This window comes from Rhinoraja longicauda, chromosome 3 (assembly GCF_053455715.1).
Source record: "Rhinoraja longicauda isolate Sanriku21f chromosome 3, sRhiLon1.1, whole genome shotgun sequence".
NCBI lineage: Eukaryota > Metazoa > Chordata > Chondrichthyes > Rajiformes > Arhynchobatidae > Rhinoraja > Rhinoraja longicauda.
Window position 1 is genome coordinate 12917029 of NC_135955.1, and position 17086 is coordinate 12934114.

Consider the following 17086-nt stretch of genomic DNA (forward strand, 5'->3'; position numbering starts at 1 on the left):
TAGGACTAGAGGTCAGCCTCAGAATTCGAGGCTGAAGCACGAGGCACCAACGAAAAGTGTCATCCAGCTGTGTTCCGAGGAGGTCGAGGGTCTTCTTCAGGACTGGAACATGTTCAAGAATGCTTCATCCAGTTTGAATGATTATTTCTCAGTTGTCGCTGGTTTTAGCAATAAATGTATTGATGACTGTGTTCCTGCAAAGTCAATTAGGGTCTATCCTAACCAGAAACCCTGGATGAATTGGGAGAGTCCATCACGGCTAAAGTCCAGATTCAAGGCTTTCAAGAAGGATGATCCCTCACTGTAGAAGGTCAAGTATGATCTCCACAACACTACCAGGGATGCCAAGGGATGATTCCAATATAAGCTGGAGGTTCAATTTGATCAAGCGGATGCCGGCCCCTTGCAACTGAATGGTACCAGAATAACTACCTTGCTCTCAACGTAAGCAAGACCAAGGATCTGATTGTTTACTTCAGAGGGAAGCAGAGGATCCACAAACCTGTCTTCATCGATGAGTCAGCAATGGAGAGGCAACACCTCAAGTTTCTGGGTTTGCATATTTCTGAAGATCTGTTCTGCCCCAGCACATTGATGCAATCATAAAGCAAGCCACTTCATGCCTCTACTTCCTTTGAAGGCCGAGGTAATTCGGTATGTTGACGAATATTCTCTTGAACTTCTCGAGGTGGACAGTCGGGAGAATATCAACTGGTTGCACACGGCTTGGTTTGGCAACTCGATACCCAAGAATGACCATCAGATCCAGTCCATCATGGGCACTGACCTCCCCACCATCAAAGGGATCTATAGGAGATGCTGCCTCAAAAAAGCAGTCAACATCAAAGACCAACAGCACCCACGCTTTTGTTTCATTTCTGCCTTTGGAAAGCCTGAAAACCATGACCTCCAGGCTCAAGAACTGCTTCTTCCTTGCAACCATCACGCTCTTAAACACTAGAATACACTAACTTAACTATGAACTGTCTTGGTTGCAGTAAGGATATCGGGCTTTTTGCATTAATATTTGGGCTTTTAGTTTATTGAATTTGTTTGTTTACTGTGTCATTTATGAGCACTGTGTTTACAAGCCTGTTATGCCGTTACAGTAAGAATTTCACAAAATGCTGGAGGAACTCAGCGAAACAGGCAGCATCTCTGGATAGAAGGAATGGGTGGCGTTTCGGGTCGATACCATTCTTCAGACTAAGAGTCAGAGGAGAGGGAGACACAGAGATATGGAAGTGCAAGGTTTGAAAATGTGACATCAAAGGGGATGTAGATCAAGGAAAATTTAGAATAGATCATTGTTAGCTATGAGAATGTGACAACGAAGCATACAGAGATAAAATTTAATCAAGGGGACAGTCAGACTGGTCGGAAAACTAGGAAGGGGGAGGGATGGAGAGAGAGGGAAAGTGAGTTACTTGAAGTTAGAGAAGTCAATATTCATACCGCTGGGGTATAAACTACCCTAGCGAAATATGAGGTGCAGTTCCTCCAATTTGCGTTGGGTCTCAATCTGACAGTGGAGTAGGCCCAAGACAGAAAGGTCAGTATGGGAATGGGAGGGGGAGTTCAAGTGTTTAGCAACTGAGAGATCAGGTAGGTTTAGCTATGTGCTTCGTTGTCATCTTCTCCGAGCTAACAATGATCTATTCTACTTTTCCTTCATCTTTCGTTATGGCTACTTTTTTTAATCTACACTCTCTGTGGTTATACTATATTCTGCCCTGTTTACTTTCCCTTTTTCACTACCTAATGTACTTGCGTGTAGTTTGATTGCACTTGTGTATGGTATGATTTGCCTGAAAAGCACGCAAAACAAAGTTTCATTTGCACTTTCACACAAAACAATATTGTTAGTTCATAGTGCGAACATTTCTACCTCAGAGAACAATTTCATGGATGAAAGATAAAACAGTCTGTGCTCAATAGCAAATTTTGATTGAACAATAACGCATGAATAAGTTTTTGTGAACTTCTGACAAATCTGACTGAAAAACTGAGAAAAGAAATGCTGAGAACTCCAAACTGATTTACTTTATCAAATGTTATAAATCATATATGGATGGAACAGCCTGTTCAGTATCAGTAACTGATTTTTCACAGGTTTGCCTTCTGTAATCTGATACACAATAATGTTTCCTCTATTGTGCCTGTGTTATTGGATCACAACCCTGGGTGTGCATGTGTGGGAACGTTTTCTACTCCAGCTATCCTCACGATCTAGAGTGGAAACTTTAGAGCCACTTTGGGAAATGTGTAGATAGATATATGCTCTGTCACATTAACCATTGGAAGCCAGGCTAAAATTCACCTAAAACCATAAGTGGTCTTGTCCGAGAGTGAGAAATCTGACCTATTTGGAGGCTATAAGGTTAGATATATTTATACTTCGAATCCTTAGAGGGTTCTTGCCTTAGAGGGAGTACAGAGAAGGTTCACCAGATTGATCCCTGGGATGGCGGGACTTTCATATGAAGAAAGACTGGATAGACTAGGCTTGTACTCGCTGGAATTTAGAAGACTGAGGGGGGATCTTATAGAAACATATAAAATTCTTAAGGGGTTGGAGAGGCTAGATGTGGGAAGATTGTTCCCGATGTTGGGGGAGTCCAGAACCAGGGGTCACAGCTTAAGGATAAGGGGGAAGTCTTTTAGGACCGAGATGAGAAAACATTTTTTCACACAGAGTGGTGAGTCTGTGGAACTCTCTGCCACAGAAGGTAGTTGAGGCCAGTTCATTGGCTATATTTAAGAGGGAGTTAGATGTGGCCCTTGTGGCTAAAGGGATCAGGGGGTATGGAGAGAAGGCAGGTACAGGTTACTGAGCTGGATGATCAGCCATGCTCATATTGAATGGCGGTGCAGGCTCGAAGGGCCGAATGGCCTACTCCTGCACCTATTTTCTATGTTTCTATGTTTCTATGAATCAACACTTCCATAAGTGTTACAGTTGCAGCAGCTTTAAAAAAAATCATTCTGATAAGTCTAGGTGGTGAAGCCACTAATTTGATGTAGAGACGGAGCCAATCTTTGTGCCGTAACTAAATACTCAATATTCATACTTTGTAGCTTACAGCCCAACGGTAAGCTTGAACTGTGGAAATTTAGTTTCATTGGTATTAAATTCTCCAATTTTAGGTAACTTCTAACAAAACCTCCCTCCCCTTTCTCCCCCCCCCCCCCTTTCATCCACCCCTCTCCTGTGCCCCACCTGGATACACATCTATTTCTCTCCTCCCCCTTCCTTTCTAAATTGCAACTCTTCAATCCTTTTGTCTCACACCTATTTCTCATCTCTGGCCTTTGTCCAACCATCTGCCTATCAAAACCCCCCTCGCCTGTGTTCACCTATGACCCACCAAGCTTTGTGCAGGCTCGAAGGGCCGAATGGCCTACTCCTGCACCTATTTTCTATGTTTCTATGTTTCTATGAATCAACACTTCCATAAGTGTTACAGTTGCAGCAGCTTTAAAAAAAATCATTCTGATAAGTCTAGGTGGTGAAGCCACTAATTTGATGTAGAGACGGAGCCAATCTTTGTGCCGTAACTAAATACTCAATATTCATACTTTGTAGCTTACAGCCCAACGGTAAGCTTGAACTGTGGAAATTTAGTTTCATTGGTATTAAATTCTCCAATTTTAGGTAACTTCTAACAAAACCTCCCTCCCCTTTCTCCCCCCCCCCCCCTTTCATCCACCCCTCTCCTGTGCCCCACCTGGATACACATCTATTTCTCTCCTCCCCCTTCCTTTCTAAATTGCAACTCTTCAATCCTTTTGTCTCACACCTATTTCTCATCTCTGGCCTTTGTCCAACCATCTGCCTATCAAAACCCCCCTCGCCTGTGTTCACCTATGACCCACCAAGCTTTGTCCTGCCCCATCTCACTTCAGCTTTCTTCCTACCACACCCCCCCCCCCCCCCCCCAGCCCCACAATCAGTCTGAAGGTTCTCAACACAAAATGTCACCTATCCATGTTCTTCAGAGATGCCCCCTGACCCGCTGAGTTACTCCAGCACTTTGTGCCTAGTTTTGTAAACCTGCTTCTGCAGTTCCTTGTTTCTTCATAATGTGTTTGCAGACCTGTTAAGCTGCTGCAAGTAAGAATTTCCTTGTTCTGTTGTCGGCACGTAACAATGAAATATTCTTGACTCTCGATACAAAGCCAGAAAACTTGCACCACTGGTCCATTGCCTGACTGGTCCAAAACATAGGATTTGGATCAGTTGCCTAGTTAAGTGTTGATTGCCACGTTCTCTTGGCCTGTTGGACCAGAGTTGCATATTTGATGCCAATTTGTGGTTAATATGCTCCCGTATGCCACACACCTTAGTAGGAAGCATGTTTCAGGTCCCTGAACCCAAGAATCCACCCTTGCTGCATTGCCAAACCAATTTTCATGGCACTATTTCTTGTCTGAATAGAAAATATTCTAAACTAATTAAGAAATAAAATAAGTCGGCGTGAATCAGCACACTGTACCTGTGAATCCAAAAAGAAGAGACGAAATACAAAAATGTCAAAACAAGCTTAATTAATAAAAGAATTTGACTGAAAATACAGTGAGTGAAGAAACTCGTCTGACATTTAGGGAGGAACGGCAGATGCTGGTTTATACCGAAGATAGATATAAAATGCTGGCAACATCTGTTGATGGCCCATGATGATGATCTGTTCTGACCTTTTCTCACCTCCAGTGCCCCCCCCCCCCCCCCCTCCCCTCTCCACCTCTATATTTCAGTCTGAAGAAGGATTCTGACCTGAAAAGTTACCTATTGCTTTTCTCCAGAGATGCTGCCTGACCCGCTGAATTAGTCTTCTGTAGTTTAGTTTAGAGGTACAGCATGGAAATTTAGTGAAAATTTACAGGTCAATCAACCTACAAACCTGCACGTCTTTGGGATGTTGGAGGAAACCGGAGCAGGGAGAACGTACAAACAGACAGCACCCGTAGTCAGGATCGAACACGGGTCTCTTGTGCTGTCAGGGAGCAACTCTACTGCTGTGCCACTGTGCCGCCCCCTGTAGTTTTAGTTGAAGTAGTATTAATTTTAGGAAACACAGGAAACTTGCCGGACAATTCCAAAGAGCAGCTCCCAAGTTGGACAAGTATTTAAATAATTTGAGAAACGTTCTTAGTCATTTTCCTCTGCTCTTTCACCGCTGAAGAGATTGATTTCATCCTAAAATAATGGCCAGTATTAGGCTTTAGCTGCCAGAAACAGTTACTCTTTGGCACTGCTCAGCACAAAAAGGGAAAAGCATACAGAAGGCATTCTGAAATGCCCAATATATCCAATTGTGCAATTCATCATACTGTTAGCATATTGATATCCAGAGCCAATAGACAAAAAAGCATAAAAAAGCAACAAATTCTGATAAATGATCTTAGCTGGTAATTTTCTAATGACTATTTGACATCATATACATAACTAATGAAAGTTCATTGATAAAGATAACTGAATCAAAAAGGATTCCTAATCACAGGAACATATGCATCAATGTCAGAGGCTCGCCCCCATGTTGAAGATTCTTCCCGCATCACCAAATGAAGGCTCGAACAAAATCAGAGTTCACCTTACTCACACAGATATAGGTACTGTTCTCTGAAGTCTGGTTACCTTGGAGTATACGTGCTGGAAAGACTACAGGTTGTGACAGACACACTCCCACAGTCACTGCTGGAAATGGAGCTGATGGGGGAATCTTGGATGAGATCTTCAAAACTGGAACCACATTAACGAAAACAGAAAGAAATTAAGCTTGGAAAATAACATCTTGTCCAATATCAAGAAATGAAATTTTAAAAAACACAAGCATCTGAGCAAAGAACAAAAGGAAAACAAAATTACTACTGAAAATAATACCATCTCATAATACCATCAGAGGATGATTAACAGGATGAGCTTGCAATAAGGGCAAAAGATTCTCTAATTCTTTCATCAACTTCCATGTACACAGCTTAATTTGATGATTCATTTTTGTTGCTGTGGATGGAGTCAGAGACATACAGCATGGAAACAAGCCCTTCAGCCCAACTTGCCCATTCTGACCAAGATGCCCCATCTACGCTAGTCCCACCTGTCTGTGTTTGGCCCATATTCCTCCAAACCTTTTCCATCCATATGTTCCTGTCAAAATGCCTTTCAAATGTTGTTGTGGTACTTGCCTCAACTACCTCCTCTGGCAGCTCATTCCATATACCCACCACCACCCTATGTGCGAAAAAGTTGCCTCTCAGATTCATATTAAATCTTTCCCCTCTCGCCAGTCCTGCAACCTTTTTTCCTCCCTCAAATAGCACATTGTTAAAGGAAATAATTTAATCTGCTTCCACTGCTCCTTCATCTGAGGAGAACAAATGGACCAAGTGTCACCTATTAAAAATACCCATTTTCAATGTCACTATATTATCCATTACAAATTTAGTGCATTCAATAACAAAAATATTCCCTTCAATGCTACCAACTGCTCATACATACTCTGCGCCTTTTACTCACCGAAGTAAAGGAAAATTCAACCACTGCATCAACATGGTGTAGCTGATATCCTAATGACTGTCCCACCATTAACTAATGTGTCAGTACAAACCAGCCAACAAATTTAAGAGACTCCTAGTTTTCAAAATTCAGTACCAATAGTACATGGAAATAGTTTGTTGCATTTGTGACCAAGTTACATTTGTATGATCATCAAATCAATGGTACAAGGATAAAACAAAGATTTTGGTAGATAGTTATGCAATGCAATGAGTAATGTTCTGGAAGTTAGTGGTTGAAAGGGTGATAGTATTTACAACAGCAAATTATCAAAGAATTGGATAAAGGCAAACGACTTTCTCCTGTTCTACATCAATTGATTCTGTGGAAATGCATCCAGTTAATGACAATAGACAGACGGATATTGCAATTTAATCCCATAGCATGGGGGAACAGCTCATTTCCCCCTAGGTCGCTTAAAACCCAATACTATGAACATTGAATTCTCCAATTTCAGGTAACTAACCTTCAAACTACCTGCTCCCTTTTTCTCCCCTCTCTGCCCTGTGCGCCACAGGATTCACGCCCATTTCTCCCCTCCCCTTCAAGTATATGCCTTCCTCTGGCTTCACAATTTATACCCTATTCTATCCTCATCTCACACTTTTTTCCTTTTCATCACTGGCTTTCGTCCACCCATCTGCCGATGAAAAAAACCCTCCTCTGTATTCATCTAACACTCGCCAGGCTTTGTCCTGCCCCTCCTCTCTTCCAACTTTCTCTTCCTCCATCTACCCCCCCCCCACCGTCAATCAGTCTGAAGAAACGTTGCCTATCCATGTTCTCCAAAGATACTGCCAGACCCACTGAGCTAGTCCCACACAGTTTTTTCAATGGTAAGCCAACATCTGTGGTTCATTATATCTGGAGAACAACAAAGGCAATCCATTACCAGGATGTGCAATTCAACCAATCGTTTTTCTGGATGGCAAGTATTAGTAATGGAGACAGAAGGGACTGCAGATGCTGCAATTGTGTGTACAACACAAAGTGCTGGAGTAACTCAATGAGTCAGGCAACATCTCTGGAGGACATGGATAGGTGACATTTTGGGTCGAGATCCTTGTTCAGACTGCTTGGAGTACAGAGGAGAAAACTGGAAATGGCCAGGGGTGGGACAGAGACTGCCAAATGATAGGTGGATGCAGGCGAGGAGGGTACTTGTAGTGGTTCATATACCACTAACAAATTCTCTTCTCCCAAGTTTTGCTCTTTTACTTGTCCCATTGTGAACAATCACCTTGTTTGCAATCACTCGTCTTTCCTTTTGTTCTTTTCCCACCTCCCACTTTCTCCGGGTCATTATTTGTGGAAAGACAGACATTTCTTGCAGTGATGGAAAATCGTTGACTGGGTATATTGATTGTTGCCTTTCTCTACAGAAGCTGCCTGACCTGCCAAACGTTTCAGAAATTTTGGCCTGCATCACTCAATCCTGCAGTTTATGCTTTGGTCCCTGTCTAATCTCCTGCAGTTCCGATGCAACAGTTGCCCCGCATAGTTGAACTGGCAGAGGTTTAGTTTAGATGTGTAGTATGGAAACTGGCCCTTCAGATCACCGAGACCACACTGACCATCGAGCTCCCATTTACACTAATCCTATGTTATCCCACTTTTTCATCCACTTCTTACACACTAGGGAGGCCATTTTACAAAGGCCAATTAACCCACAAACCTGCACATCTTTGGAAGTGGGAGGAAACTGGACCACCCAGAGGAATCCCACGGGGCCACAGGGAGAACACACAAACTTCACACAGACAGCATCTAAGGTCAGGATCAAAGCCGGGTCTCTGGTGCTGTGAGGCAGTCACAGGTGCTGAGCACCCAGGTGCCCGGAATGAATCAACATTGGGCATAGAAGAAAAATATAAATAACTTTAAATAATATCTAAAAATAGTAAATGAACAAGCTAGATATTTAGAAACATAGAATAGAAACATAGAAAAATAGGTGCAGGAGTCGGCCATTCAGCGCCACCATTCAATATGATCATGGCTGATCATCTAAAATCAGTACCCCGTTCCTGCTTTTTCCCCATATCCCTTGATTCCTTTAACCCTAAGAGCTAAATCTAACTCCTTCTTGAAAACATCCAGTGAATTGGCCTCCTGTGGCAGAGAATTCCACAGATTCACAACTCTCTGGATGAAAAGGTTTTTTTTCATCTCAGTCCTAAATGGCCTACCCCTTATTCTTGAACTGTGACCCCTGGTTCTGGACTCCCCCAACATCGGGAACATTTTCCCTGCGTCTAGCCTGTCTAATCCTTCAAGAATTTTATATGTTTCTATGAGATCTCCTCTCATCCTTCTAAATTCCAGCGAATACAAGCCCAGTTGACCCATTCTTTCATCATATGTCAGTTCTGCCATCCCAGGAATTAACCTGGTGAACCTATGCTGCACTCCCTCAATAGCAATAATGTCCTTCCTCAAATTAGGAGACCAAAATTGCACACAATACTCCAGGTGCGGTCTCACCAGGGCCCTGTACACCTGCAGTAGGACCTTCCTGCTCCTAAACTTAAATCCTCTCGCAATGAAGGCTAACATGCCATTAGCTTTCTTCATTGCCTGCTGTACCTGCTTGCTTACTTTCAGTGACTGATCTACAAGCATACCCAAGTCTTGTTTCACCTCCCCTTTTCCTAATCTGACATCATTCACATAATAATCTGCCTTCCTGTTCTTGCCACCAAAGTGGATAACCTCACATTTATCCACATTATACTGCATCTGCCATGCATCTGCCCACTCACCTAACCTATCCAAGTCACCCTGCAGACTCATAGCATCCTCCTCGCAGCTCACACTGCCACCCAGCTTGGTGTCATCCGCAAACCTGGAGATGTCACATTTAATTCCCTCATCTAAATCGTTAATATATATTGTAAATTTAATTGAATACAATTATTTCGTAGGTCAGGAATTGCTACCCTGTTTTACTTTCGCATATTTTTAGAACAAATATTGACTCAGAATTCAATTGGATACTCCTCATAATCAAGCAACTACAGTAGAGGGTTCTGCCAAGCATTTACTTTGACAGATTATAAAATGTTGAACACCATGGAACAGAATTGGACAAAAGCTCGTTGAATTTCAAAATAAAAGTTCTACTGAAATAAAAAGTGGAAGCCAGGTAACTGCTCCAGAAGTTTGGTTACTTCATAAAGTTTAGTTTAGAGATACAGCATGGAAACAGGCCCTTCAGCCCACCGAGTCTGCACCGACCAACAATCACCCCGTACACTTGCACTATCCTAGTCACCAGGAACAATTTACAGAAGTCAATTAGCCTACAAACCTGCATGTCTTTGGATTGTGGGAGGAATCTGGAGCACCCAGAGAGAACCCACAAGGACACAAGGAGAACGTACACACTCCACACAGACAGCACCTGTAGTCTGGATCGAACCCGGGTCTCTGGCGCTGTAAGGCAGCAATTCTACAGCTGCGCCACTGTGCCATCCAGTTGAGTTAAAATTTGCCAAAGTCCTTTATAGCAGACAGAGTTGAATAGACAATCATTTAAATTTACAGCAACTCTGCCCATTCCCACTTCCAGCTCTTGCTCTGTGGCACTTCTGGTCTCAATACATCAAGTGCTCTTTCAAAACATTTTAAATGCAATAATCATTTTTGCCATGTCAAGAGTTTGAAGTGGCACGCATGCCCTCCACCCTACTCCCTTCTCTGAGAATGGGTGGACTGATACACCCAGTCATAAAATTTATTGTTAACATAATTTTTACATACCTCACTTAATTTTCCCCTCCACCACTTACCTTCAAAAGAAAACAATGCTATTCTTTCTCTCCACACCACAATCAGTCCGAAGAAGGGTCCTGGGCCAAAATGTCACCTAACTATGTTCTCCTGAGATGCTGCCTGACCCGCTGAGTTACTCCAGAATTCTGCCTCTTCTTTTGTAAGCCGCATCTGCACTTCCTTGTTTCTACATTTCTCCAGAGGTGCTGCCTGACCTACTGAGTTACTCCAGCACTTTGTGTCTTTTTTTGCAAACCAACATCTACAGCTCTTTGCTTCACCCATTCTTTTGTCTTCACCAAAATCTTTCAGGTCTGGGAATAACCTCAAATTCCCAAGTACACTCTCTAGTTATATATATCTTTCACCAGTGCTCCATCCTGATCTCGGATTGTGTCTATGTAGATTTTCCACATTCTCCCCGTGGGTTTCCTCCAAGCGTTCCTATTTCCTCCCACATCCCAAAGATCTGCAGGTTTGTAGGTTAATTAGCCGCTGTAAATTGCCCCTAATGTGGAGGAAGTGGATTAAAAAATGGGATAACACAGAACTAGTGTGAATGGGTGATCGGTGGTCCAAAGGGCCTGAGATTCCATGCTGTATCTCTAAAACAAAACAAGCAGCAGACATCCAAAACTGATATAATCAACCCCGATTAGCAATCCAATTGGAAGCATTATTGATAGGTGCTCTCTCAAGACAATTCATTAGCTAATTTACAACATCCTTATCGATCCCAGAGCTTCACTTTAGCAGATTCTGCTCTCATGGGGGGGGTTTATGAAGCTTGTTCCTGAAGTAAACAACACACCATCAAGCACATTACTGCACACAAAATTCGTTATTTAGTAGGAACTTCAAATTCCCAGGCGTAAATGTCACCAATAATTTGTCCTACACCAACCACATTGAAGTTATAGCCTGGAATGCACACAGAAGATTAAGGACGTTCAGCAGGTCTCCAAAGATTCTTACTAACTTCCACAGAGGCACAGAAAGCATCCAATTGCGATGCATCTCAGCTATGTTTGGCAAAAACTGTCCAAGACTACAATAAATTGCAGAAAGCTATGGATGTAGCCCAGTCCATCACACAAACCAGCCTCCCCCCACCAATCTACTCCACCTACACTTCACACTGCCTTGGGAATGCAGCGAACATAATCAAGGACCATTTTCACCCCAGTCATTCCATCATTTCCCCTCTCCCGTCAGGCTGAAGGTACAAAGGCTTCAAACCACATACTATCAGATTCAGGAACAGCTTTTTCCCTGCTGTTATCAGATTACTGAACTGTCCTCCCACAAACAAGGTTGAGTAGTCCCGATCTTCCAATCTACCTCATTGTGAACCTTGCACCTTTTTTAATCTGCACTCTCTCTGTAGCTATAATGATTTAACACTGTAACGTTATATTCTGCACCCTGGTATTTTTCTCTTTACACCACCTGCTGAAAACTTGTGTACAGCTTGATAGTTCTCATGTATAGTATGAATTAATTGGGTGACAACAACTAAGTTTCTCACTGTATCACGGTACACGTGACAATAAAAAAAATACCGACATAACAGAATGAACTGCAATATGTGCATCTAGAAAGGCCAGTCTTTCATCATTTGTGAGATGCACTTTTCTTTCTTCCAGATAATGGGAAGAAACGCAAGAATGATCTTTAACTCTATACGCCTAAGCTTCAGGATGGAAGGCCAAAATATATGCTCATAAAACTTTAATATGGTGCAGTTGGCTCCTGTCTGAGAACACTCAGTTCTTGTATTCAGATACCACTGCTTAAGTAAAGCAAGCAAGATGCCCAACTAGTGTCTGTAGTAGATGTGACAGATATAAATGGGATAGATTAAAGAAAAAACTTCAAGTTCACTTTACTTTGGAAAATAACAGAAAAGAAAGCAAGCCCTAGTGTAATCCATTACGAGTTATGTGGCATGGTGTCAACCTTTAATAGAGAACACTTCTGGAAAGCATCATCATTTAGTTTAGCACCACAAGGAAGCCGTATCACACCTCAAAGAAGCACTCAACAAGAGAATGGCAGATCCGATCCTAAACACAGATCCATCTTGCCGTTTCTCTTATAGAACAATAATCTATTGATCTCATCCTCGAATATATTCAACAATTCCACCTCAACCATTCTCTGGGTAGGAAAATCCCAAGGACAAAATCTTTGATAGTTAGGTACAGGCCATCCCCTGGTTTAACCATCTGTCTTATGGGCGCCCTACACACAAACGAGCTCCAATAGTATTATTCAATTCACAATTCCGATGTACATACATGTTCATTCCTATGAATAGTAGCTTACATTTTCCTCCAGTTTTCAGAACTGTTCTTTCTTATCATTTTAATGTGTTGATGTTACCACTTGTTACAATACTGTTAAGGTATGGTTATCATATTTAGTGACTTCTACGTATTTTCCAACTTGGGGACAATATTGACTTGTAGACTTTGGGGGGCACAGTGGTGCAGCAGTAGTTGCTGCCTTTCTGTGCCACAGATTCAGGTTCGATTCAGACTACGGCTGCTGTCTGTGTGGAGTTTGTACATTCTCCCTCTGACCATGTAGGTTTATTCCTGGTGCTCTGGTTTCCTCCCACATTCTAAAGATGTGCAGGTTTGTAGGTGAAACGCCTTCTATAAATTGTTCCTGCTGTGTCGGCTGGAACTAGTGATCTTTGGTCGGGGGGGGGACTTGGAAGGCCGAAGGGCCTGTTTCCACGTTGTATCTCTAAAGACGTTTGTAAACACTGAACCCGTTTGTTGCCTGGGGAAAACCTGTAAATGAAAGTTAATGTCATGCTCTATTAATAGAGCCGAGATTCCTACATCAAGTAGAGTTTATTGTCATGTGCACAGAATGGTGAGCAACCTCATTGACACACTAACTTAATTATGCATGTGCCACACAAATCTGTACCCTGACCCCATCTTTAAAGTGGCATCACACTTCTGATCAGCTCTATTCATTGTTCCTTTTAAGTTTGTCTGCAATCTGAAAGTTATATCCATCTAGTTAATTAATGCATGTGATGAAGGGTCCTAAAACCAGTTGCTGAGGGACACCATTTTAGGTTCTTGCCACTAAGAAACAGTCATAATAAAGTAGAAAGCATAAAGTTTATATTCTGATTGGTTCCTAATGTGTTGTGGTGGATGAGAAAGTGGGATAACATAGAACTAATGTGAACAGGTGATCTCCTTGGACTGAAGGGCCTGTTTCCATGCTGTATCTCTAAACTAAACCAAGGAACAGAACAATAATTACATTCTCCCCGTGAACGCGCAAGTTTTCTCCAGGTGCTCTGGTTTCCTCCCAGACGTACTGCTTGGTAGGTTAATTGGCTTCGAAAAAATTATAAATTGTCCCTAGTGTGTAGGATAGTGCTAGTGTACGGGGTGATCGCTGGTTGGCGTGGACTCACTGGGCCAAAGGACCTATTCCTGCGCTGTATCTCTAAAGTCTAAAGAGAGGTTTGGACACCAGATTAAATATTTACATAGAGAAAAATCATGACATTTAATGGGCCATGATGTTGGCAGTGGGATAGCTTGTGGGATTGAAGAGTGCCCATGGATTTCAGAAAAATGAGAGATTAATTCATTGGAGCACAAGATCATGCAGGAATGTGCTGGGTAGTCTCTGGGAGGCATTCCCTGGCTGGAAATTCTAAAAGTAATTAGCATTGGCCAGAACAAAATCGCTTGATGCAGAAGCTGCTGAATTTTTGTAATTTTTTTTCCAAAGACCTGTGAGATCTGGAAAATAGACCTTTACAGGTCACAGTGTTGCAGCTGGTAGAGCCTCGGCTTCACAGTGCCAGAGACCCAAGTTCGATCCTGACCTCTGGTGCTGTCCGTGTGGAGTTTGCACGCCCTCCCTGCGTGGGTTTCCTGCAGGTGTTCCAGTTTCCTCCACATCCCTATGACGGGTGGGTTTGCAGATTAACTGGCCTCTGTAAATTGCCCCTCGCATGTTGGGAGTGGATGAGAAAGTGAGATAACATAGAACTGGTGTGAATGGGAGATCGATGGTCAGTAAGGATGTGATGGGCCAAGGGGCCTGTTTCCATGCTGTATCTCAAAGCTAAACTAAAATGTTCAGTTGTGAGGTATATTAAAGGCTGAGCTTGATAAATTTCTGGACATGAAAGAAATAGGGCAGCAAAGTTGAATTTCAGGGACGGGATTAACTGCAACCTTATTGAGTGGTATGACAGGCCTGAAGATCACATGGACTGTACCCCTGCCTCTATCGATATGTTCATGAATCTCATTCACTTGCAAACCAACAACTTCAGAGAAATGATACTATCAATCTTATGAAATCAATGGGGTATTTTTTCATATCCATACACATTGTCTATTTTCTCACAACAAAGATGTACTTTACCAAAAGCACCTGTCAACTGCAAAAAAAATGAAGAAACAGAAATGCAACAGTAAATGCAATCAGTCAGGAGAAGGGACCCGACCAGAAACATCACCTATCCATGTTCTCTGGAGATGCTGCCTGATCTGCTGAGTTACTCCAGTAATTTTTTATTTTTTTTGCAAACAGTAAATGATGCCTTATTTCTTTATCTATGTCTTGCTCATTATAAATCCTGCATGCCTCCCGCATTTCCTTCCATACTTGCGCTCTTGGCTCTTGCAGGATGACTTAAAGGCATCAGATATCATGAATATCCCATCAGTGTTTGGTGCCAGTTCAATCTTCAAAATTAAATGCTGTTTACAGCACAAGAATAGGTCACATGGCTCAGCTAGTCTGGGCATGATGAGATCCACATGTGCCTTTTCCTACCTTGCATTAATTAACCATCAGTATCTCCTTCTCAAGATGCAAGGGACTGCAGATGCTAAGATCCTGAATAAACATAAAGTGCTGGAGTAACTCAATGGGTCAGGCAACATCTCTTGAGGGCAAGGATACGTGACATTTCCCGCCGGGACAGTCTTCACACTCATGTCTGAACATCTATCCAATCCAAGTCTTCCAGAGATTCTGCCTGACCACCTGAGTTACTCCAGCACGTGCTTTACTCAGTATATCCTTCCAGCATCTCATAGTGGCACAGTGGAGCAGCGGTAGAGTTGCTGCCTTACAGCGCTTGCAGCGCCGGAGACCTGGTTCGATCCCGTCTACGGGTGCCATCTGTACGGAGTTTGTACGTTCTCCACGTGACCTGCGTGTGTTTCCTCTGAGATCTTCGGTTTCCTCCCACACTCCTAAGACGTACAGGTATGTAGGTTAATTGGCTTGGTGTATGTGTAAATTGTCCCTAGTGTGTGTAGGATAGTGTTAATGTGCGGGGATCACTGGTTGGCGCGGACTCGGTGGGCCGAAGGGCCTGTTTCCGCGCTGTATCTCTAAACTAAACTAAACTTTTCATCTGTAAAAACAAGCATGTTACTTACCACTGCTGCAGACGGTGGACAATTCTACCATATTTTAAAAAAAATCTTGCACTAAACATTATTCCCTTTATCCTGTATCTGTACACTGTGGGCGGCTTGATTACAATCATGTATACTCTTTCCGCTGACTGAATAGCATGCAACAAAAAAGCTTTTCACTGTACCTTAGTACACGTGACAATAAACTAAACTAACCTATTTTCAGTTATACTGTGTGGAACCAGAAGCCACTCTTGGATGTACAATTAACAGGAAGCCAGCACTTGAATTTCCAGATACCTCAAATACAACAAGTGTAAAACTATCCACAACCCTGCCAACACCAATCAGATCAAGGTCTCATGCAATACAAAAGTATGGACCATGATACTTTGTGCAACAACTTTCTGCCACAAATGTACAACAGCAACAGACAGCAAGGTGGCAAGTCATAATAATGGGCACCTAGCTTAAAGATTGGTAAAGCTAAAATCTTTTGCAGTCAAACACCAACCATATTTTCTATATTTAGTATTGAGAGGAAAAGGAGTTTCCGTTTATTTTTCAGGGAGAAACACAACAGCATTTTTCTTTTGAAGTCCTAAACTAGTGAAACATAGGCACAAAAAGTGAGATGACATATCCTAAAAGTATGCCCAAAAGCAAATTGCTGGCTTGTAGACTTTGAAATCAAAAGGCAAGGCTCCTGTACTACAAAATGCACAAGTTAATTTCTTATTGCTGCGGGGAATACACAAACCACTGTTATAATTTCACATGCCTCAACTGGTCTATCAATACCAACCTAAAATGCTGATACATTACTGTTAACAATTCATTATTTTGTTACTTTACACTTAGCGAGTTTGCAAAAGGCTGCGTTAAATTTAGAAACAAGGAATTGCAGATGCTGGTTTACAAAAGAAGACAGAGTGCGAGAGTAGCTCAGCGGTCAGGCTGCATCTCCAGAGGACACAGATAAACGTGTTTTGGGTCGGGACCCTTCTTCAGACTCAACATTGAGAAGTGATGTTTCGGATCGGGTGACTTTTTCAGACTCATAGGCGATGTTTCGGGTTGGAACCCTTCTCTGAAGAAGTGCCCCGATCCAAAATGCTGCCTATCCATGTTTTCCTGAGATGCTGCCTGACCTGCTGATCTACTCCAGCACACAGTATCTTCTGTAACACCATATTTTAGATTTTTTAGATTTAGAGATACAGCGCAGAAACAGGCCCTTCAGCCCACCGGGTCCGCGCCGCCCAGCGATCCCCGCACACTAACACAATCCTACACCCACTAGGGACAATTTTTACATTTGCCCAGCCAATTAACC

General features: G+C 42.5%; 1 protein-coding gene across 5 annotated transcripts in view; it reads right to left on the minus strand.

The window, feature by feature from the left end:
• Nucleotides 1-17086, minus strand: part of zfyve28 (zinc finger, FYVE domain containing 28) — a 145821-nt gene that overhangs the window by 25983 nt on the left and 102752 nt on the right. For 4 of the 5 annotated variants that reach the window (XM_078431833.1, XM_078431850.1, XM_078431825.1 and 1 more), the window contains exon 9: nt 5636-5740. The exons of the other annotated variant lie outside the window; for it this stretch is intronic. In XM_078431833.1, coding sequence (XP_078287959.1) covers nt 5636-5740 — 105 coding nt within the window. The remainder of the gene's footprint in view (nt 1-5635; nt 5741-17086) is intronic. 5 annotated transcript variants of the gene reach the window in all.